At 42.1% G+C, this 23,129-nt stretch overlaps 2 protein-coding genes across 3 annotated transcripts in view; both read left to right on the top strand.

The window, feature by feature from the left end:
• Positions 1 to 15,932, top strand: part of USP3 (ubiquitin specific peptidase 3) — a 42,795-nt gene extending 26,863 nt beyond the window's left edge. For both annotated transcript variants that reach the window (XM_056499776.1, XM_056499777.1), the window contains exons 6-15: positions 1,612 to 1,694; positions 2,196 to 2,309; positions 2,970 to 3,083; positions 8,059 to 8,205; positions 10,001 to 10,107; positions 10,278 to 10,358; positions 11,024 to 11,142; positions 11,290 to 11,403; positions 11,522 to 11,589; positions 12,339 to 15,932. In XM_056499776.1, the coding sequence (XP_056355751.1) occupies positions 1,612 to 1,694; positions 2,196 to 2,309; positions 2,970 to 3,083; positions 8,059 to 8,205; positions 10,001 to 10,107; positions 10,278 to 10,358; positions 11,024 to 11,142; positions 11,290 to 11,403; positions 11,522 to 11,589; positions 12,339 to 12,504 (1,113 nt within the window). In that variant the 3' untranslated portion in view covers positions 12,505 to 15,932. The remainder of the gene's footprint in view (positions 1 to 1,611; positions 1,695 to 2,195; positions 2,310 to 2,969; positions 3,084 to 8,058; positions 8,206 to 10,000; positions 10,108 to 10,277; positions 10,359 to 11,023; positions 11,143 to 11,289; positions 11,404 to 11,521; positions 11,590 to 12,338) is intronic.
• Positions 15,933 to 16,291: 359 nt separating this feature from the next.
• FBXL22 (F-box and leucine rich repeat protein 22) lies at positions 16,292 to 22,669 on the top strand. The gene is made up of 2 exons (XM_056499782.1): positions 16,292 to 18,324; positions 20,201 to 22,669. Exons 1-2 carry the CDS (start codon positions 17,990 to 17,992, stop codon positions 20,544 to 20,546), a joined length of 681 nt encoding a protein of 226 aa, XP_056355757.1. The 5' UTR covers positions 16,292 to 17,989; the 3' UTR covers positions 20,547 to 22,669.
• Positions 22,670 to 23,129: the final 460 nt, after the last annotated feature.

Genomic DNA, 23,129 nt, shown 5'->3' with positions numbered 1-23,129 from the left:
ATGGCTTAAGGGCTGCATCTTTTCTTCCAGGCAAAGAATATCCCAAGTCAGATGTCTCCTTTTTACAGATTGGGTTAAGGCAGTTTCTTATTTTCATAATTTCTCCCCAAATTTGAGGGTGGAGAGGGGGGATACTGACCCAGCTGTATTCAACTGTTTCATTTTAACCCTTGGGAACATGGGAGAGATGGAGCACAGCTGCTGGGCTGTGGGACAGCAGTGTCATCAAAGGGGGCTGGCGCAGCAGCTCCTCAACCATAGGAATGAGGGGATATGAATGGGAATAAGAGCCTGGGGTGGAGCAGAGCAGTTGGTTGCTGTTTGACAAAGTCTGGAAAGCTTTAGTTACTTTAAAAAATGCACTACTGCAGTCAGTGTAGGGTTGTCTAGATGTGTTGCTGTACTGTCCCAATCTTGCAGAGATTGAGGAAGCCTGGGAGAAATAGTGGGGCTTTCTTGCTATGGCAGTACACAGCATCATTGTCTGGAAAGCTCAAAGCCAGTGAAAACCAGAAGAAAAATTCCAGGCAGTATTTAGGTAAGGACAAGACAGAATTAGAAAGCATGAACTGATTCTTCCTACTCTGTGCTGTTTTGTCAATTTTATTAATACTTCAATATTGCCTCTAACAACAGATTATCTTTTTATTGTTGGCATGTTGAATCCTTATCTTAAACTGCAAGGGCAATGCTGTGTCCGTTAGTGCTGTGCTGTGGCACTTGGGGCAAGAGTCAGAAAAGAATGTGCTCAGGACACTGTGGTGTTTGCACTTCGAGATACTAAAAGATAGCCCAGTTTTTATATTCTGTTAGAACAATGAAGAGTGCCCAGAAATTTGATGAACTTCCAATGTGGTATTTTGTGGACAGTGGAATGTGTCCAAGTGTTGCAGATTCTAGAATCATAAATACATTGTCCACATTTTTCTTCCCTTTTCTCCCCGCCCACCCTGGAGATAATTTGACAAAAAGCAAGCTCATCTGTGGGTTCGTTTTTCTAGGCTGTAAATGGTGTGTATTTTGCTTCTCTATTTTCAACTCTTTGCCTTTTCTTTGCACAGTCTAACTTGACTGTTTATTTCCCAAATAACTGATGTTGTCTTTCAAAAACCCTTCTGGCCACCACAGAATCCCACTGAGACTCAGACTAGTGCTGGTGACTTAAAAACAGCCTGGAGGTGGCCACACTGTGCGTATTAGACATGGGAAGAGATGGATGAGGATTAGTAGTTTGACTTTTCACAGGCACTGTAGGGAAATTGCTGTCCAGTTCTCAGTGGACATTATTGGAGTGTGAATGTTTAACATATATACACACAAATCCTTGACAATAAGAGCTTGTGATTAACTCTGTGTTGTCCTATTCTAATTTTATTTGTGCAGGAAAAGATGTGGTATGGTCTTCTCTTGACAGGAATGAGTAAGGAACAGTTTTCATGTCAAGATAGAGCGTCAGGGCAGTTGGAGCTGCTGAGGTGGTTGCTTTGGCTTTGCAGCTCAGTGTAGTTGGTTATTGTTTCATTCTGTGCTGATCAACAGTGATGACTCAGGAGGGGGGAAGTGGGGGGAGCATTGATATATGTTTCTTTAACCTAGCTGTTCTCCTTCTAGGGAAGCACCACTGCCCTTTGTGCCACAGGCCTTCGGAATCTGGGGAACACTTGTTTCATGAACGCCATCCTGCAGTCGCTCAGGTACTTCCCGCAGCTCCCACCCCTCTGGGTGCTGCAGCATTGGGCAGGGCAGTTTGGCAAGTTCCCACTGGATTTGCAGGTGTGAGTATGCATGCGTCAGTGAGGTTGTGTTTGATGGTGTGAGGCACTTGCTGTGATGCAGCATTCCAGAGGAAAGCTTCCATGTCCTGGGCAGAACAGGAGAGTGCTCCTTCACTGCCCAGGCCGGTGTAATACGTTCCCTTCCTCAGCAGGTGCAAGTCTCGATTGGTAGGAAATGATAGCTCAGTCTGGCAGGGTATCTCTTAGTCAAAGCAGAGCCAAAATGTAATGATTTTAGGAAGCTGGGATGACAGTGGTATTTGCAGGTCTGCTCAGTAACTGACAGAAGGTATTTGCTACAGTGTTTCTTGTCTCTTGAACCGTTTTCGATTGCCATCCCGTATTACTGCTTGAGATGGTGCTTATGCATTTCAAAGAACAAGCTCTTTAAGGATTTCATTCTTATTTCCTTTTCCCTAGTAACATTCAGCAGTTTTGCTGTTACTTCAAGGAGTTGCCTGCGGTGGAGCTGAGGAATGGGAAGACGGCAGGGCGGCGAACTTACCACACCAGGAGCCAGGGAGATAACAATGTGTAAGCTGTGTGTGCCTTGTGAGCTCTGAGCTGTGCTGGGAACAGCCAGTGTGGGCTGCTGGGGCCACAGACACTTGATATTGCACAATTCACAGGGGACAGGGGCACAGAAGAATAGCTGTCTCAAAGAGAGAAACTCGTACCACTTGCAGCTTGCTGTTACAGATCTGATGGTGCAGGGAGAGGCAGCCAGGTAGTGCTGGAGTGTGACATGTTAAATCATGTTAAGAAGTCCTCTCGATATGTGCTGCAGACATTATGCTACTGAATTCCAGCTAAAATAGGGTTATGGGGATGTGACTGCAAGTCAACCTACTGCTACTACTACAAAAAATTCAGGAGTAAGATTCATGATCTGTAGGTTGTTTGACCAAGTGTTAAAGGGATGATGGTAGCAGAGTCTGCACTAAAATAGCAAACAGTGCATAAGTGTTCACATGAGTCCTGAACATCTGAAATGTAATTTTTCTGAGCTCTTTTTCTTCAACATTATGGGTAGGATTTTGGACCTAAGAACTTTGAAACTACTAAAAAGGAAATTTATCCGGTCATTACAGTCTTAACCCAGCTAATTTCTGATACTTGTACCACTGATCAGGTAAAGCTCTAAGACTTGTAACACAAACCCACATTAAACACCAGCTCTTACTTTCTTTACAGTTCACTTGTGGAAGAATTCAGAAAGACGCTCTGTGCTTTATGGCAAGGAAACCAAACAGCATTTAGTCCAGAGTCATTATTTTATGTTGTTTGGAAAATAATGCCAAATTTTAGGTAAGTTTATTTTTTTTAATAACAGAATTCTTGATTGCAACCATATATTGCTGGAGTCCTACTCTAAAATGGGCTGCATCCACATGATGCACTCTATGCAGCTTTCCATATGCCTTCAGATGTGCTTTGAAAAGGATCTTTGCTTTGATCAAGTTTTCTGTTCATTAGTACTGCTTGTTTTTTCCTTCTACCCTTCTACCACATAGTAGCAGTGTCAGAGAGGACAGAGATCTCAAAGAGAAACAGTGGTAGTTGTACCTTTGAGTTAGTGCTCTGGAAGAATCAACCTATTCACTGGTAGGTAAGTGCCAAGTGCAGGGTGTTGACAGAACTCAGGCTTGGCTACAATAACAAAATGATGTAGTCAGATTTAATAAGATGAAGCACCTGCAGGCCTAAATGCAGACATACTGGCTGAAACTTCCTTGATTCTCTCAAAATATAGTAGTCACCAGCTGGATGTGTTAAAAGGACCATAAGAGAAAAATCCTATGCATAATAAGCATTTTGGGCTCATACTGACAAAACAGACGAAAAAAGGAAAAAGGTTACCCAAGTAAACCCAAGTATCGTTCCTCTCCAAGGTCTCCCTGAATCTCTTTCAAAGGAGCACTGAAACCTGTTAGGATTTATTGTGATGAAGGTAAGTTACTGTTGTAGTTTAACATAGTTTGTTTGGTTTTTAGTTAAGGAAAAAATCCACCAACTACTGAAATAATTCCCTATAAAAACCTTAACAGCTTCCTTCAGACCTGACAAAATCAATCAACTAGCTAATTTTAAATATTAACACCCTGTTAAACCACTTAAAAAAGCTAAATATGCCTCTGTGAAATCACTGCAAACAATATAATCCTGTTCAGAAGTGCAGAAACAGCTGAAACCAACACCATGAGCTTCTGCAGCCACTGCCCAGCAGAAACCATGTGACCAACAACAAAAAGCCATTTCCTAATGTAAAGCCCAAATAAAATTAACTCTTTCAGTGCTATAAAATTCCATTTAAAAACAAACCTGCGAGCACCACTTCTCTCAATTAAAAAAAAAGTGAAAGTACAGAAAAAGAACAACATAAAGGCGTCAAGATCAATTAAAAGCGCCAAAAACCAAATGAGAAAAAAATTTAAAAATGCCTTAGTCTTAAGCTAAAATTCTCTTATAAGGCAATGATAAAGATATAATTAATGCATCAGACTCTTTCCCTATAACTCATAAAATGCATTGGAGAGGTGTAGTGTTCTAACCACAGCTATGATCAGGAGCACCACTACTAAAGTCAAGCAGATGTTGAAGAAGCTGTGATTTGATTAAAAGCTTAAATAGAGAGAAATGAAAGTGGTGAAAAACCTTGCCTAGGGATAGAAGAAGAAGAAGACTTCTGTTTCCCAAAAATCGATGAAGAAAACTTTTGTTTCTATACTGGAACAGCTCATCCTTAAAACTGCTCCCCAGTAAATTAAAATGACTCATGGCAGGAGTTGTGAAAAAAACTACCAAACATAGGAGAAACTTCAGGATTGTAAATTTCCAGGTGGCTGCTATTTGTGAAAATTAAAACCATGAAAACTGTTTCTTGTGAAAAACTCTACATGACATGGCAAGAAAGACTCTTCTCCCTAAGTGGACCAAAGAAAGATTATTTTAAAAGTAATAAACTGACTGAAAATAGCAAATTTTGTCTCTTTACATTGTCAGAGAGAAAAGAAAGAAGAGCTGGAGGGAGAAGTGTTCTGAAGGTTTATTCTGATTGCTTACTATTATTCTTTTAGTTCTGTTAATAAAGTTTCCTTTATAGCCTATAAAGTTTTGAGCCTGCTTTGCTCTCCTACTAGTCCTTATCTTGCAGCAAAAAATGAATAATTCTAGTGAGTGCACTGGCATTTGGCCAGAACTAGCCCCCACTACATTAACTGAGATGTTAAATGAAAAGCTCAGACTGGTGAACTGGAACCACCACAGTTGCTCCATGTTCTCAGATAGTCAAGCTGTTCTTTTACCTGTTACATCTCCAGCAGTGCTGAAAAGATGCTATGAACACATCTGCTCAATCTGTTTATTCTGTTTTTCACACCGCCAGTTGTTTCATTTGGCTTATGAGAATCAAGGAAGTTTTACACCAGTAGTTGCAAGCAGTGACCAAAACATTATAGGCAAACAAACATCATCCCGTATGTCTTTGTCCAGTTTCCCTATTAGAGCCTTCTCTATAATTCTTGTTAGACCAACTGAGGAACCTGTTCCTTGAAGTTCCTCAAGCAAATTTTCAGCACTCTGGATTCTATCACGGTTTTTAAAAGAATAAGTGCTGTTTGTTTGGGTTCTCCCTCTTCCCTTTTTATTCCCAGTTTTCTGGGACCATGTCCACCTTTAATGGATAAGGGAACTCATAAAATCAAATGGAGATGAGAGTCAGCTGCTTTTAACAGGTGTATATTCCCACATGATCCAGGGAGAAAATTGGAATTTGTTCAGTGCTTAGTTGAACCTTATAAAAGCTAACAGTGCTGAAATTCCATTTGTGTCCTGTGTGCTCCTGGGAGATGGGGAGGAGGCAGATGGATGGATGTCTTGAAGAGCAGCCTGCTAGCAGCAAAGCAGCCACTTCGGGTGTGCTTGTGGAGCCTGAAGTGCTGAGGCAGGGGAGGAGCAGCTGGAAATGGGTTCAGTTGTTTTATTCCGAAATTGTGGTTGTTGAAGTGAAGGACTGTGAATTCTGCTCTCCCTGAGTAGGGTTAGAGAAGCTGCTGCTGCTGCCCTCTGCCTCTCAGTGCAGCAGGGAGCAGAGAATGCCATTTGTAGTTACTGCAGGCACAATTGCAGAGCCTGTGGGCTCTCCTGCTGCTGTGCAAGTCCTGCTCCCTGGCTGCTGCAGTGCTGCATGCCATGGGCAGTTCTGCAGCCTCAGGCCAAGTTGCAAGATGTGTGTTTTGCTGATTTACTGCTGTATAAATAGTGTGCTCTATTTTCCTGGTAACTGATCCTCTTTATATCCTATCCTCTTGCCACTGGGAAACAGAATGTTGAGGGTGAGCTTGAATTTAATTGCTTTGGGTGGATAGATATCAGTTTGGTTTCACAAGCAGACTATCAGAGCAACACTGCTTTTTGCTGAAGGGCTTTAACATTATAATTTATTTTAACCAGTGCATTGTCCATAGCATCATATCCTTTTAAATATATGTATCTATAATTATGCTTCTTAACAAATCTAAAGAATTTTCCATCTATAATTAGCATGCTTATATGCAAATATAAATACATGCACTGGGAGAACAGCCAACAATATGGAAGAATTCTAGAGGTTTATTTGTTGCAGAGCAAGTGTGCCAAGTTCTTTTACGAGGAATTTCATGTCAAAAAAGTGTCTGAAGCAAAGACTTTCCATAAATTTAATCTTTGTTTAATGTGGTTGCTTATATGGTTACTGAAGAAATCTGTATTCAGTAAAGTAAGCAAATCCTGTGTTACCTTAGCAGCTTCAAAGCGGTGCACAGTTAACATGCAGCTTTGAAGCAGAGTTTGGTTTTACTACTTTGTTTTAACAAATGTGTAATGACTTTCCAACTTTGGGACAGTAAGTCCTATTTTTGGCTATACAGGACTGGCCTGTTGAAGCACAGTAGTTTCTGTATGCTGGCTTTTCTGTTGTAAGAGGTAGTTAGTGGTGCCCATGTGTCTGTATACAGACTCCTTGATTTTTTTTTTTTTAAAGCTGATGGTTTGGAAAAAAGCATTACTGTAATCCTAGATGGTGAAAATTTTTATTTTTTCTCTGTTATGTCCTAGCAATACTCTGATAGGATGCATCTGTGTTCCTCACTAAGCACATCAGCCTCATATTGCATATTTCTGTTGCAGTGAGTCCCTCAGCATTTCTCTCCACCTCTGGGTACTCTGCCATGAGTCTTACAGGATTTTCCTTCCCCTGAGCACTCACATTAAAAACCCATTTATTTCTCTCCCAGACATTCCTACCTGACAGTTATTGCCAGCACTTAGGTGGAGTGGTGAGGTAGAAAAGGGGAGGCCTGATGAAGCAGCTTGTAGAAATGGACAGGAGGTGGAGGGAAGGCAGCTCTTGCTGTGTAAGGGATTTCTGTAGCTTAGGCCTACAACGACCTGCACATACTTAATGTCAGTGCTGCACAAAGCTTTCAGTGTTTTCACTATGTATCCTGTCCTGCTTTGTCTCAGTGTACAGCTTAATGGCAAGTGAACAGCAGTTGTTTATTGAATTTGATGCATGATTTAGCTTAAATAACTTAAAAGGCACGTTTTACCCTGATGGCTTCTCTGTTCCATTTGGTAAGGTTTGTTAGTGGTGAAATAATAATGGTGATTGAGCAGCATTGCTACTGATGGCACAGCACATGTGAGACTGGATCCTTGTCCTACCAAATCCAAATGCTCAAGAGATGCTCTGAATACCCCATTACCTCCCTCTCCCAGAAAAATGAGTTGCGCAGGGGAGGTGTGCAACTCTGAACATGGCTGTAGACCTTGTCCTATAAGAAATGGTGCTCTCATCGTAATTATTTCAGACTTTATATTGATGCTGAAAGATACATGCGGAAAAAAAAACTAAATTCCTGCTTTTTTCAATGAGGGGACTAAACAGACAAATACTTGTACCTGCCAAAGCAAGTAAGATCAGTGACTGAACGAGAACCACTAAGAAATACTGACTCTGCACTCCACATGAACAATAGATTTTGTGGTGTCCTTCTTTTGAATCTCTTCTTTGAATCTTAGGTTTGAGATTACATGTATTGACCCTAATCTGTGGCAGATTCAAAGTAGGGACAAATAGTGTCCTGTCTGAATGAGATTCAAAGCAGTTCTGCTGAGGCACAAATCAAACATAAGTCAGTACCAAAGGAGATGGAAAGTCTGCAAAGGTTTTATTCCTGTGACCCTGGTGCTTGCTGTGTGTTGCCACTAAAGCAATTTTTTTGTTGTTTCCTTTTCTCTTAAGGGGATATCAGCAACAGGACGCCCACGAGTTCATGCGTTATCTTTTGGACCATCTACACCTGGAACTCCAGGGTGGCTTCAATGGTGTTTCACGTTCAGTAATCTTGCAAGAAAATTCTAACCTGTCTGCAAGCAACAAATGTTGCATGTAAGAGGTGGTTTTTAATTTCTTCAAAGCCTTCATGCCTTTGCATGGGTTTGCCTGTGGTGGCTCTGAAATTTCAGGTTCAGGGTGCCTTGTTATAAGTTTTCTTCAGTGCTGCTAACTGTAGGCAGTGCAAAACTGCAGGCTATAAAGATGAGCATTCTGTAGGATCTGTGTCCCTTCAGAAGGAAGTGTCTTACTTAGATCAGCAGTTTTCATAGGTGTGAGTGAGCACACAGCAGTTGTAAAGACATTTTAATTCTGTAGTCTTCCAGAAATAAAAACCTGTATTTTCTATACCCCACAGAATTCTTCCTTCTCCCCAGACAATGTCATTGTCTCAGGGTGATAGATAGCCTGAATGCTGCGGGAGTGAAAATGACGGACAAGAATTTTGATATTTAAATTATCAGCAGACCTCCTGCATTAATGACTGAGTAGTGCAGTTATAGCTTGAAGTCAGTTTTCCTGTAGATGATCTTGTGTATCACTTGACAGTTACAGCTGGTGCTTTTTTCCCTGCATAATTTAAATTTTCATGCTACTGTGTGCCTTGAAACAGGTGTAATTTGGGTGTTTCACTCCTATTTCTGTACTTCTCAAAACACTGGTTTTTCTGACCTCTGTCCTAGCTGTGTTTTCTCTCAGATTGAAACTCTCAGAGAGAGAGAACTTTTATTTGCTTCAGGAAGGAAACTTGTCAGATCAGCCTGCACATTTGGTCCCTACAGAAAACTTGAGTTTGAGTTTTCCCTTCTATGCTGATTAGGACAGAGTAAGCAGGCCTGAGATGCAGGTTTTATAGATGCTTTGTTAGGGAATGCCTAGAGTTCAGACTGTGCTCTTTACTGCATTTATGTTGTGTTGCTGATGCTTAAAAATCCCCCAGAAGAATCTTAAAATATTTGTAGAATTGACATTTATTTGAAATCGAAACCAATTTTCTTTTGTCAATATTTTGAATGTCAAAATCCAAGGAAAATTTAACCTTTGTTCACCTATCTACTGTAAATTTTTCTTGAGAAGGGCTGTTCAAATGCAGTGAGGTGGGGTAAGCTGCCCTTCTGGCCTGGGCATTTTACTGCTTCCAGTAAAGCAATAACTAGGCTTTGAGTGCTCTCTTCTTGTGTACCAGTCCACTTAAGCAGATCTTTCCTCCTGCTCAGGAAGCAGCCAGATGAGCTGGAAAGAGGTAGGTGGAGTGTGCAGGCAAGGAACACAGGTTTCTGCAAGCCTTAGTGCTGTATAGTAACAACTTAAAATTTGTTTGTGTGGTTTTTAAATTGGACTATGAGAAGCAGGCCCATTACGTAATCTGCTAAAAAAATTAAATAGGAGAGAAATGAAAGCTTAGAGAAGAACACTGATCATGCACATTGTTTATCATGTCTTAATGCAGCTTAAGCTGTCGTTGGAAGTGCAGAAATGTGCTCAAAGTCAAACGTACATGTAAGAAAGGGCATAGAGTTAAAACAAAAATATGCTTGACCTACGTAAGAAGAAAGAATTTTTGTTTCAGATAATTATAGGGTTAAAATTCTGGACCTGTGTAAGCATCAGGGACAGCTCCACTATAGAAATGCACCACAACTCTGATAGTTTGAGCATCTGCTTAGAGTTCCACCTTTCCTTAGGTCCAGGATGAAGCAGCGTAGGCACCACAGGTGTGATGTGCCCCCTGGGCAGCTGCGTTCTGCCTGGAGCAGTCCCTGTTCATCCTGTGTTTGGTGGGAGCACCAAACACAGGACAGGTGTTGGGAACCTGGCTGACTGTACTTCTCTGATGTGCTTTGCCTAGAAATGGAGCATCTACTGTGGTCACTGCCATTTTTGGAGGCATTCTTCAAAATGAAGTCAACTGCCTAATATGTGGGACTGAATCTAGAAAGTTTGACCCATTCTTAGGTAAGGTGCAACCTCCTGTGTTTCAAATACCATGTGACTTAGAGCAGAAAATCAAATCTGAAGCTTGACATATTTAGATGTCACATGACAGACCCAGAGTTTCAGCCTGAAAAGACCAGGCATTGTTCTATTCAACCCTAATTTTGTTTTTTAAATCGTTGCTTTTCTAGACCTTTCGCTAGATATTCCAAGTCAGTTCAGAAACAAACGTACTAAAAACCAGGAGAGTGGACCAATTTGCACGCTACGAGGTAAGAGTGCCTGCCTGATGAAATCACACCGGGCCTCTGAGGATTTTCTTTCTAGCCAGAGCATTTCTAATGTACTTCACTCTTGCCAGACACTGATGTGCAGTGTTTGCCTGTGGGTGTTTGCTGGGGTCTGTCCTTGGGAGCGTGGGCTGTGCCCACAGTGAAGGTGGCTCCTGGGGGTTTTGCATTTAATCCACATCAGTGCAGTCCAGCAGGTCAGGCAGCAGTGCTCTTACTGACCTTGGTTTATACAGGATGGTATTTACAGATGTGTGAATAGACTTGCTGAAAATAGTGAAATATTCAACAAAACCCTGTTGTGTCTGGTCTCTTTCTACCTAAAGGCAAACAAGCTTTAAAAGTTGAATATTCTATGTTAGAAAGCAGTTTATCTTTGTTTGAAAGCAGTTGTGCTGAATGTTGGATGGAATCTTGTTTGGAAGATGGAGATTTTGTGAATGCCTGTTTTTTTTTCTTTCAAACTAACTAAAGGAACAGGGAAGGTTGCATGTTACAACATGTTATTGCATTAAAACATTATTACACTGCTTTTTTGCTGCTCAGATGGATACAACTAGAATGGCTGCAGCAGATGAGTGCACCTTATTACTGTATTTGTTGTATTTCATGTTACAAAAATTACTTGGTGGTTCTGCTTTTCCTAGATTGTCTTCGCAGTTTTACAGACCTGGAAGAACTTGATGAGACAGAGCTGTACATGTGTCACAAATGCAAAAAAAAACAGAAGTCCACCAAAAAATTCTGGATTCAGAAACTACCAAAGGTTTGTATAAGCATGAGAAATTAGTGTGAAACAATGTTAAAGGAAATAATGATTCAACCAAGACCTCTCCTTCCCCATGGCTACTGCCATGTCCAGCACGAGCTCAGCCCCCTCCTCTGAGGCACCTTTTGTAATGTCCCCCTGTAGGTGCTATGCTTACACTTGAAACGCTTTCACTGGACAGCGTATCTGAGAAACAAGGTTGATACCTATGTTGAGTTTCCCTTGCGAGGCCTAGACATGAAATGCTACTTGTTAGAGGTAAGAAAACCTACTGATGGCTCCTGCAGGAATTTGTTCCATGACGTATGCCTTTATTACAAATTACAGTGGGTGCTACAGAGATCTGAAGAGTTTTCTGGTTTTTTTCCTACCACAGCCTGAAAACAGTGGCCCAGAGAGCTGCCTGTATGACCTCGTGGCTGTGGTGGTGCATCACGGCTCAGGGTGAGTACAGGATCCAGCCTGTCCTCCTGGCACACCTTCTCACACTTGGGTACATGCAGAGTTCATGAAGGGCTTTCTGTCTCCAGAGCCTGCATTTTAATTGGGGGAAATAAGCTGCAGTTTATAAACTGGCAGGGAGCTAAGCTGAATTAATTTTGACAGATCCAATAAAGTGGGGCTTGTGAATGCCCCTGGAAGCCTTTGGGGTTACATTTGTGAGATGAAATGAAAATAGTCTAGTGCCTCTACTACTGAAAAGCCTTAAACCAAGAGGAGGAGTCAGGGGACCTTCCAGAAATTACTGCCTCATTTTGGAATTCTTACTACAAAACGGGACTGTTTTTTCCTCTTTTTTCATGTTGGAAGGTGCATTTGCATTTATGCTCAAGAAGTGTGTGAGCATGCTTGGAACAATGGCAGCCCAGAGATGAGGATGGTGAGAGAGATCATCACCATTGCCTTTCCTGCCACAGCAGTGAAGGCTCACAGGCACACCCAGGGCTGCTGCTGTGCATATTTGGAAGTAAAGTTACTGGGAGTCTTTTTAACTTTTCCCAGCCCTTGCCAGATCTGGTGAGAGTAACAGTAGAAGGGACAAGAGTGTGTTCTTGCAGAACTTTAATTTGGAGAACTTTGAGAAGCATGTGCTGTGCAAGGCTGTGAGTGCCCACCTCCCTGAGCCCCAGAGCAGTACCCCAGTGAGGCATGGTGTATCCCTGACTTGTCCCTGTCCCTCTGCCTGCCCACAGCGTTGGCTCTGGCCACTACACAGCATACGCGGCGCACGAGGGCCGCTGGTTCCACTTCAACGACAGCACTGTGACCCTGACGGACGAGGAGACCGTGGGCAAGGCCAAGGCCTACATCCTCTTCTATGTGGAACGCCCAGCCAAGCCTGCAGCAGAGAAACTTTAATACCTCCTTTGCATTCTTACCAAGTCCACCGGACAAACATTTCCATTTTTTCCATAAATACTTGATCCAAGACTTATTAATTTCATTGTGCACTTTGCAATTTCCTCTTGTGGGTTTTTGTTTTGTTGTGTCAATGGTAGCATTTGACTTACTGAATTTGGACACAAACTAACTTTTTTTTTAGTTATACCAGAAAACCTCAGCAGATTTTGATTTGCTGCTTTAGTTGTGATAACTCAATTTTTATATATATAATTTCATGAAATAGTTATTTGACTTTTTTATATTAATTTTTTCAGTTCTCACTTTCTAAAGGCACATTTACATCAAAGAAACTCTGTCCTCCTTACAAGCAAGATAAATGTGCTTTTGATCATGAAGAGCAATACAACTCTGTGCTGTTCTCAGTCCTGTTACATAGATGCTATTTAATCTCTTTATACTGAGGAATTGTTTGCACGTACTATTTTCCTTCGTGCAAGAAACTTAAACAGCGGGCTCTGACCAATCATCCTTTGTCTGCAGAAGAGAGGCGATGTGGCATTCTTAAATAGACCAGGTAATTGCTGCTATATTGGTGTGTATTCAGGCTGGTGACTTTCAGGAATCATTGTAAATAAACAGTTGGTTCAATTCTATCAATACTGCAATTTAATTCAAGTTCTGCTCAGATATGCTCTGCCCCCTTCAGATTTTAAACAATTATCTTTAAATTACCTATCTAAATTATGTTGAGCTTTATGGTTTTTTAACTGAACCTAAATTGCATTGGATATCTCTTGGTTTAGACTGTCATCCTAAAATTTGATCGTGAACATTTACGTACTTGAAAACTGGGGGTGACTTCTTGGCAGTAGAATCCTAAGTAGAAGCCCTTAGTTCCTGGTGGGAGTTGGAAGTGCAGCCCCAAGGGCTGGGGTCTGTGAGAACAGGCTTAGGTCTAAATGCAGCTCTGCTCCATGGCTACAGTTCACTTGGAAGCGGGAGGAGACAGATGGTGCTGCAGTGCTTTGCATGGAATTGTTGTGTCAGTTCAAATGCAAACTCAAGGGAGGATGCTCAGTCTCTCACAGCAGAGCCCTTAGAGGGGAGGGCCAGGCCAAGTGCTTGTGACTGGAGCAGGCTCAGGGAGTCTGAACTCCAGGAGCTCCTGAGGCTGCATTTCTGTTCAGTCTCTGGGTGAACACTGGGGCCGTGGTCAAGTTTCTAAAACCTGGCTATGTAATGGAGAAAGACTATGCTAGAAAAACCCAAACCAATTTTAGCTCTACTGCTGATGAGTGGAAGTCAGCTACTATGGTGGGAAAGGCAGACAGGAAAATATTGCAAAAGCCAGGAATCTGACAGAAAATGTGAAATGGCAGAAATATTGCATTTCAGATCTGTTCCCCCAGTCTGTCCTTTCTAGCTGGCTCCCTTGTGCCAAGCAAGGAGCTGGGCACACTCCTTAAAACTCAGTAAGAGGAGAATACAGTTCATGGAGAGTCCCAGCAGCCGAAGAGCAGCTCTTAGTTGTGTTAACAGAAAATGCAGTTGTCTGAAACACACAAGAACTCCAGCTGTGAGTCCCATAATGCCCCCGAAGGACATGGGAGGGCTGGAGGGGAGCCCAGAGCAGCCAGGGGCACAGGGAGTGGCAGCAGTGCCTTGCCCTGGGGTAAGGACAAATCACAGTCACACCTTTGGTACAGGGCCATTATTGACATCTTTGACACAGCATCTTACACCAGGAAAGGGAGTAAATGGCTTAATCTAAAACTGCAGCAATTGTTCAGCATGGCTAATGGGATTTGAATATGTACACAGGTTAAGACTATAAAGTTACTATTTGATATTTTGACATAAGGATGTTGCCTTTTAGTTAAGTTGAATAGGAAATAGAACTTATCATTGCTTTAAACTCTAGGTAGTTTGTCACCATCCCTTCCTTACAGGCAGAGCCTTTCTTCAAATCAGTGAGACTAGTTGCTGATCCTTGCACCAGCAGAAAGCAGAGCAGGTAAAGCATTGTCCCACATTGCTGCCCTTCCTGCTGCTCATAGGGAGCAGCACAGATTCACCTCTAGCTGTGTTTCCTCAGCACGCTGCTTGGACTTGATTGCTTTAGAATTTACCTTTGAGAATGCCAGGCTTAAAATACACAACTATCTCTGGGCCAGCAACAGTTTTAACTTAAAGTAGTCCGGTGTATGCAGTGTTCTTGCAAAACAGTGATGTAAATGTGCCTTTCTGCATTTTTAGAAATTTATATTTGTAGTCTTCAGCAACATTCACTTATTTCAATCAGCTTCTACTTGTCAGCAATTATTTGGGTCAGAGTTATGTTCTCACATGAGCATTTTCTTTCAGTCCATTGGCTGTGTCCCACCCAGATCCTGGGCAGTGGTATCTCCAGCAGGGCCATGTGGGGCTGCCTGGGAACATGATGCAATCACAGCAGGCAGGTGCTGCTCACGACTCAGCCATATGCTTTGCTGGAACAATTTGCTGGAACATTGTAAATCCTTTTCTAATTTAACTTTCTCCCACTGCAAACCCAGATGGACAGTATAAACAGTTTGTTGTGGCAACACAAGTATTTCTCTTCCTCGTGGAGAACTTTGTTTATCCACTGTATTCTATTCAGTGTGGTGTCAAAAAAAAAAAAAAAAAAAAAAGTGAGCACTGAACCAGTAACATATACTGCACCTGGCCTAGTATTACCTTTTTAACCTAGCTTGTATATCCTATATTTATCTACTAGCTTGTGAGGGGGAATACCTCTTTCATTTAAGCCAAATGTTTCTTTTCTAGTTACTGCTCATCATAGTACACACTAGCTGGCAAGAATTTTTTTTCTTGCTTGAGACTGCTCTGCAAGCAGCAACTGCTCTCTACCGTTCAAAGACTTGCATCTTTTTCATCAAAATGTGTCCAATCAACGGTTGTCCTTCCGTTAGTGATTGTTTAGCCACGTATACAACTGGAGCCAAGATTTCTGTTAATCAGAACGGCAAAATGTCCAGCTCCTTAATGTCAGCAAAAGAGAAGAGTTCAAAACTTTGAGACAGGCAGGGACAGTGGACTTGTATCAAAAGCAGGAGGCTATTTTTGAAGATTTTACTAAATCATTGGGAGGTGTTACACGTGGTGTTCAGAAGTTCCCCAGCAATGTTTCATTACTGATGTGTCTGTGTCTTACTGATGAGGTCATGGGCACCCTGACAGCTGATTCCAACATGCTTTAGGATATTCTCAAGTACTGTAGTGCCATAGTTGTAATTGTTTACCATTAAAATCTTGTGTGTAATTTTCAGTGAGGATTACTGACTGTGCTCATCTTCTGTGTTTCTGGAGCATTTCCAGGATGAATGTGACTTATATTTCATCACACAGTATGTTTATGGAAAATGTGCCATTAAAGTGTCTCCTTTCCTTAGAAAATGAAATTTCTCTTGTCCTTCTACAGGCTTGCATCAGTCCTCTGAACACAAAGGGCAGAGTATTGTACTTTGTTCTGGGGGGGAAAAAATGGAGCAATTGCAGTGCTCCTAACTCTGTAACACCTCTATCAGACTTAGCACCTAACCCCAAAGAGGACCTGACATTCCATTTTAAATGCCTTGTCACCCAACTGCTGTTAATTTTTATGTCAGATTGTGGTGTGTCCCCTCTGTCTGGCAAGAGTCCATCCTGACATCCTTGTCAGTCAACTTTGCTGGATTGTTGATTTGTTGTTAATATGGGGGATTTTTTAATTAATATTTTTAAAATAGTATTCCTGTATGTATAACTCTGAGAAGTCTCAGCTTTTTAAACCTGCTCAAAAACAAAGGTAAGTTCTTGAGAGTTGTAAATGTTCATGTGGGCGGGAGGAACACCTGCAGGCACACCTTTTAAGCTGCTGTTTCCCACTGACTGCATTACTTGGTATGTGAAATCTTCTTGTCCCTTTTGAGGCACTGAGCAGAGCTGTTTCTGAAGGGGGAGGGGGAACAGCAAGATTAAATGACACAGGATATAAAGCCCAAAAGAGCAGCAGTTGTAAAACAGCTCACTGTGTACAAGTAGAAAGTTACTAAGTAAAGCATGCAGCAGAAGGAGCTGCCATTTCTGTGAGTATGCCAGCTCTGTTCACACACACATTACTCCAGTACTTCCTCAAGCCAGGATTGTTGCAGACTACAAACAAATTTCAGATCTTGTCAGAGTTGAATTTTAAACTGCATTCTCAGGGTAAGAATGAAGAGGTAAATTGGGTCCCACTCAACGTTTTCCTGCATTAAAACACTCCTGATTAAAATGCCACAGGTACATAATGTCTCCCAGCTACTATTTAGGTGCAGGCCACTTGACAAACTCCCCCAGTGTTGTTTGCTGTAACTTTTTAATGGATTGTTTGAATGTAGTATTCTCTTGTATTTACACCAGGCAGAAGGTGACTATAAAATACCTTCATCTCATGCATTTTTAATTCACAAACAGGAAAGTTAAAGGTGTGTTTACTGCTTTTAATTCCAACTTGCCCTTGCTGTAGCTTTATTTTTCTTCTAGGAAAAATTTTCTGCTACACTTTCTCCAGTTACTATACAACAAGTATTTATACCTGGAAAACCACTTTCATTTTCATATCTCCTTTTGCCACCAAAGGGTGGGGGAAAAAGGTTTCTATGGTAACAGAACTAAACCTCCAAAACCAGAACAGCCAAACTTGTAAAACATGAGCCAACAGAAGACATCTATTAAAAGCACAAGCCCGAAAGGAACTAAATATAGGCTTGCTGTTCCCATGTGTGGCTGCCTGTGTGTCACTGCTCCCCTCCTGCAGAAGGTGGGGACACAGCCAGCTTTGTTTATAGAGTCACAGTTCAACATCAAATAACTCAAATAACCTCAACTTCAAATAAGGGGCAGGAAATTGCCCCTACCTATGAGGCTGCTAAACTGAACTGCACACTGTATGTGTGCTTCAAGGCACCCAGATAATTCTTCAGATCCTTCTAAAGAACTGCTTATGAGAGTTCTGTTATCCACGTAACAGTCCTTTAAAATGAACCAAATGTGCAACCTCTGAAAAACCAGTGAACAAATAGAGAGTAGAGGTGTTGTACACTGCAACACCAAAGTGCTGCTCAGAAAGCCAGATCTCCTGAATGGGAAACACTGACAATGATCTGCCTGACAGCTGTCGCTACAGCCTCAGCCCACTCCAGTAGCTCAGCTCAAGAACTTTGCTAAACTTCAGGAGAGACTGTAAGAGGGGGAAGAAAAATCCCTTTTAAGGAAGCATTTCATGACAGTCAAGTTGTATATGCCCATTCTATTCTCCTGGACAAAGGAAGCGCAAACTGCGTACATGCTTCTTTTCCTTTCCCTGTTCTGAGCTTCTGCCAAAAATAACCCCCATTCCACAACCATATATGTGCAACAGCCTCCTGGTGAGTGCGAGCCCTCACCAGCACTGCTGCTCCACAAGGCTAAGCAACTCTGTCACTGCTGCTGGGCAATGCACATAACCCAGCTCAACCGGGAATGCCTTCTACATCTCTTCTCTTTCCTGGACAAAGACAGTAGGAGAAATCTAGCAAAAACATGTCACAAGTTGCTAGAAGTGTTTCAGGATCCTTTACTGTGGTCTTTGTTGAAGTTTCATTCTCCAGTGGAACTAAAGAAGGATAATTTTCTCCTGGGACCTGCTTTAAAACACTTATCCATCTGCTGGTATTCAGAGAGAGTCAAGGTGTGTAACATTGAGGACTGGATGAAAAACAGTCTCCAGAAAGACTTCTGTAAGAGGCATGAGAACACTGTCAGTGATTTTTTACTAGCCGTTTGCAACAGGTACGTTCTGTGGGTGTGAGTGTGCAGTAATTGTCTTGAGATGAGTGCAGTGATAGTTATTTCAAATACTCCATAGCCCTGCCTGAAATGGAGCATGAAGTGACTGCTTTGCCTTGACTACTTTAGTGTGATGTAAGTTCATTTTACAGTACACTTCATATAGATTTCCTTAAGCCTACTTTTATTTTTTTTCTTTTTTTCCTATGAATTAGTTATTATGGGAAAATGCACTCCTGCATCCCACACTGCTGCTCAGCTGAACTGCACCATTCTGCCAGTATCTGGGGGGTGCCTGGAGCAGAGCCCTGATTTCAAACAGTGAACATATCTCATTCCAACAAGTCCAATTATGTTACTAAGTGCCACCTTCATTGCAATCTAAGAAATAAATATTGCTATTATACTGAAGTTTAAACTCCTAGCTTCTTCTAAGCTACAGTGAGGGAAGAGGTGCTGCCATGAAAAAGCAGCTGTGGGTGCACAGCTTTTCCTTCACAGCTGTGCTGCTCAGGGGCAGAGCCAGTCCTGTGTGTGGGTAACACCAGGGCTGGCTCAGCCCCAAAGCAGAGCCAACGGGCCCTGGCAGTGCCTCCCTGACACCTGTGCCACAGCCAGCCCTCAGCTCCGGAAAAACTACTGAAAAATCCAACAAATTATGGGATAGTGAGAGGACTGATTGTCTTGGTGAGAGCCAGCAGCAGTGCAATCTCAAAACAAGATCTGAAAGGCAGCTTCAAAACAGGGATTAAATTGCAAGTGCCAGATCTCTGAAGTAAATGTTCTAGAACAATTGATAAAAATCCGGATTAACAGGAATCGGCACACCTGTTCCTAGAAAGGATACTACTGCCCCCTGTTGCTGCAAGCCATTGAAAGCATTTCCAGTCAAAATTCCTAGCACTGTTTACAAAGACAAATGCAAATTAAATATCCAGCTTTTCTCCCTGAGTTTGAACTGATTTTATTCTGTTAGAGCCTTTCTTGACTGCTTGCTGCCAGCTTTTTCCTCCAACTGCTCAAAACAGAAAAGAGTTAAAAGAAAAAAAATTATTTCTAGAGGTCTCACGAGAGTAACATTAACACAGAGCTGTGTGTAATGCTCTTTTTAGCTGAACAGGGGGATACTGAGAGGGGGCTGAGCCAGGAGCCAGACACAGCACAGGTTTGCAGGCTGCTGCACAGGGCCCAGTTTAGCACAGCAGCTGCTCCAGGACAGTCCCTGGACAGCATCCACACCCCACTGGGGACAGGCCTTTCCTGCACTTCCCCAGGCCTACTCAAGCAGCAAGAAAAAGCTTTTTTCATTTGCTGCACCATTGTTTCTAACAATAGAGTTACCAGTTTCAGTTACCCAAAGGGAAGTTTAAGAGCTGTGTGGGATTCAAACATCAATGCCCTCCAGGAAGCAGCTGGCACCTACTCAGTAAATCCAAGGAGATAAAATAGATCCATAATTCTGAATTATGGGAAGTGGGAGTGCCTTACTTGCTCATGCACAGGATGTCTGCACAGTCCTCCATTTCATCTTGAAATCAATCTCTCTACTGGGTCTCCACTGTCTGTGCCTGGAGAAGCATAGCACCACCCAACTCCTTAAGAAAAAATGGTGCAGCTGCAGGTCAAATAGGCCTCTAATGGCCCTGTGCCAGCAGACCTGGAGATGCTGCTACCACAGAAAGAGCAAAGGAGGTAAGCTTTGCCTTTAGTTAAGGTGAACATTAGGATCTACATGTGTGCTCACCTACTTGTTCCTCCTTGCCCGTCCTGATGAAGAGGAGGCATTTTTCCAGTGTTCATATTTATTCTTGATGCTATTTGCTTTTGCAAGCTCTGTGATGTATTTCTCCCATCTCACCTGTCATCATCCTACTTTCAGATGTCCAAATCTGCTGTCTGTGACCCTTTCTGGATGTGGCCATGTTACAGATGACTGCATTTTGCAGCTTCTCAAGAACTGTCAGAAGCTGAGGAGCCTCACACTGGAGAACTGTGTGCGAATCAGTGACCAGAGCCTGGAGGCAGTGACCCTCCACGGGGCATCGCTGCGAACGCTCCACGTGGATTTCTGCCGCAACATCACTCGGGCTGGGCTGGACAGAGTCAGGGCCAAGTGTCCTTCAGTAGTGCTGAGGGCAGACAGGAGTGCTGGCATGATCCCTGACAGTAAGCCAGGAAAAAAGCTGATGCTTGAAAAATCATCAAGAAAACTGGTTCAGCTTTAAATGCAGCAAAATAATCAGCGTAGGTATTTTACATCACTAAGATAGCAGTAAACTGTGGCTACTTCTGTGGGTTCTGGTCAAGTCCAAACAAATGGTTGTTTTTTAAAGAGTGTACTGGGAAAGGGCATGCATTTCCTCTTGGATGGGCTTCAGGAAAAAAAAAATTTGCTCTCTGTTGCTTCTTGAAACTGGAAAACCCTGCATTGCTGTCACAAAATGCCAGACCTGCTGAAAACTGCAATTCTGGTACCCTCCTGCTGCAGATGCACCTCATTCAGATGAGGGAAGCAGTGGTGTGTTTATTGAGGCCAAATAACTTGATGGAGTTCAACAAATTTTATGGACTCTTAAGGAAGTTTGACATGGTGTGCAGTAAGTCTGATGGCAAGGTTCACTGACTGCATGGAAGAAACACAGACAGAGTGAACTGAGGCTGAATGAGACACACAGGGACCTGAGAACACAAACATTAAGGAAGAGCCTCCCACTGGGTCACGGGGTTCAGACTGAGCCCTCACTTCCAAAACTCCTTATGTAATGGGCATAAAGCCACAACAGAGAGAGCCACTGTAGTCACTGCAGGATTTTCAGAAATTCCAGGGCAAGAGTGATTAACAAACTCCTGTTAAAGGAGTTATCGAGACAGTCATTCCATTCACAAAGGAGGATAACCACCCCCTGAAAGTCTTTCTAGCAAAAGCAGAGTATGGATCTTCCTCAGTGGTTAACAGCGGCAGCTAATTTACCAGGCTTTTTTATTTAATGAGGGAAGCATGGATTCAAGGCAAACAAAACACAGTTTGACCCTCTGCATGGTGTACTTACATAATCTAAGATGTACCAAGTAATTTTTTAAAGCTGACATTAAAGAAAGTGCAATACAAACAAGTGCTAGTTCAGAGAACTAACTCACAAGAAAAGACTGTGACTAACAGCCTGTAGCTTTAGATGCTAAAGTAGGAATACGCTACAGACCAGCTCTATATAAACACCCATTTCTCACTGCAAAGTACAAAACCAACGGCTGTTTTCATCCCCAAGGACAAGGCTGTCCCTTCCCTGCATGCTGCTCTGCTACCTGGAAGTGAAACTTTTTTTTTACATGCTTTTGATGCTATGCCATCATCTACAAAATTTGACACCAAAAGACTTTACAGCTCTCAACGTAACTGAATATACTTCTCTTTCTGATCCTGGTTAACTGATCCACAGATATCCTTGGTACTCTCTAATTGGCTGAGCTAAGAAATAAATCACAGCATTACAGCAATTTAGTCAATCAATGCTGCAATTATAGAGAAACACTTGATCAGTATGAGCATCTGTAAGAAACACTTGCCCAGAAAATCAATGAGGAGAATAAATTATTGCATCTTCATTACTTAGAGATATTTAACAGCATGACACTGTAAAACTGGTATTTCATTAACTCCTTCCTAATGTTCAAGTAGGGCCCTCAGCCACCAGAAGTTAAGGTAAGGAAGAAAACTGGAAGTACAGACAGGACAAACAGCAATCCTCAGGCAGCACTGACAGCTGCAAAAGGACACTGTTGAGCTGAACAGATTTACTGTGCTGTGGAAATTGGGAAGCTGACACAACTCATACCTTAGATACATCACAGCAGTTCCACATACTGCTGACAAGGCAAAACAAGGTAGGGATTTCTACAGCCACTGCAGCAAGCAAAGGCCTCCTGGTGCCACCAGCTCTGCCAGCAGTCTGTGGTGGAAGACGAGTCTGCAGGCATAACAGGAACAGATCTCAAGCAGCTACAAGATATGAAAGCACACTTGCATCTGTCTACATATTACTTAAGCCTTTTTGCTAGTTTTCTACCAGGACTGGGGGGGTGGTGGGAAGGGTATTTTGTGTGGTTTGTGGTTTAGTTTGTTTTTTATTTTCTTTCATAGAGCTAAAAAGGGGCTTCAAACAGTCTCCACTTGGATTCTTTGTCTATTCGTATAACAATGCTCTAACTTATTACTTTGTTCTTCCCCTTTTTGAATGGAGATATTTATTCATGGCATGGTAAAATCTGAACACAATTGTACTGATACATTTTTTCAGCATCAATAATGAATTTTTTTTACTTCACAATCCAATTTGAAAATTGAGTCTAGAAAACGACATTTTACTTAAGGGTATAATGGATGGATGGAAACATGTCTGCAGTTTTCTTTAGTTACAAGCCATTGAAGTTCAATCAAACACAAACCTTTAATCATCCCCTCTGATTTTACTGTAAACTGCCTCTAAAAAGATCTTCATTATCCAGAAAGCCAACTGCACAGTCCACAAAGAACTGCCATTTTCAGGCACAGCTCTATTTCTTTCTGTGCTGATTAAAACAGGCTGACAAATCAGTGCAAATAAGTCAGACACATCCATGAGGTGTAGAAGGCAATAATACAGGATGAAACACTGCAGTTTCCCCATTTATTTAAATACTATATTTTTTACCTATTAAAGCTATACATTTAGGCCACGATGAGACTATACACCCTCACAAAACAGTGATGGGACACCAACATCTCAATCCAATTTGAAACCTAACACACAATGAGGCAGGAAACCAAGTCT

Source organism: Oenanthe melanoleuca, chromosome 10, assembly GCF_029582105.1.
Source record: "Oenanthe melanoleuca isolate GR-GAL-2019-014 chromosome 10, OMel1.0, whole genome shotgun sequence".
In the NCBI taxonomy this organism is placed as follows: Eukaryota; Metazoa; Chordata; class Aves; order Passeriformes; family Muscicapidae; genus Oenanthe; species Oenanthe melanoleuca.
This window is presented reverse-complemented; position numbering and strand designations above follow the sequence as displayed.

What these genes read in the sequence shown, in the direction of transcription:
- FBXL22 (XM_056499782.1), top strand. Translation starts at nt 17,990, where the DNA reads ATGCACATAACCCAGCTCAACCGGGAATGCCTTCTACATCTCTTCTCT. An exon ending in TTACTAGCCGTTTGCAACAG is followed by an intron (nt 18,325 to 20,200) that starts GTACGTTCTGTG and finishes TCCTACTTTCAG; the next exon opens with ATGTCCAAATCTGCTGTCTG.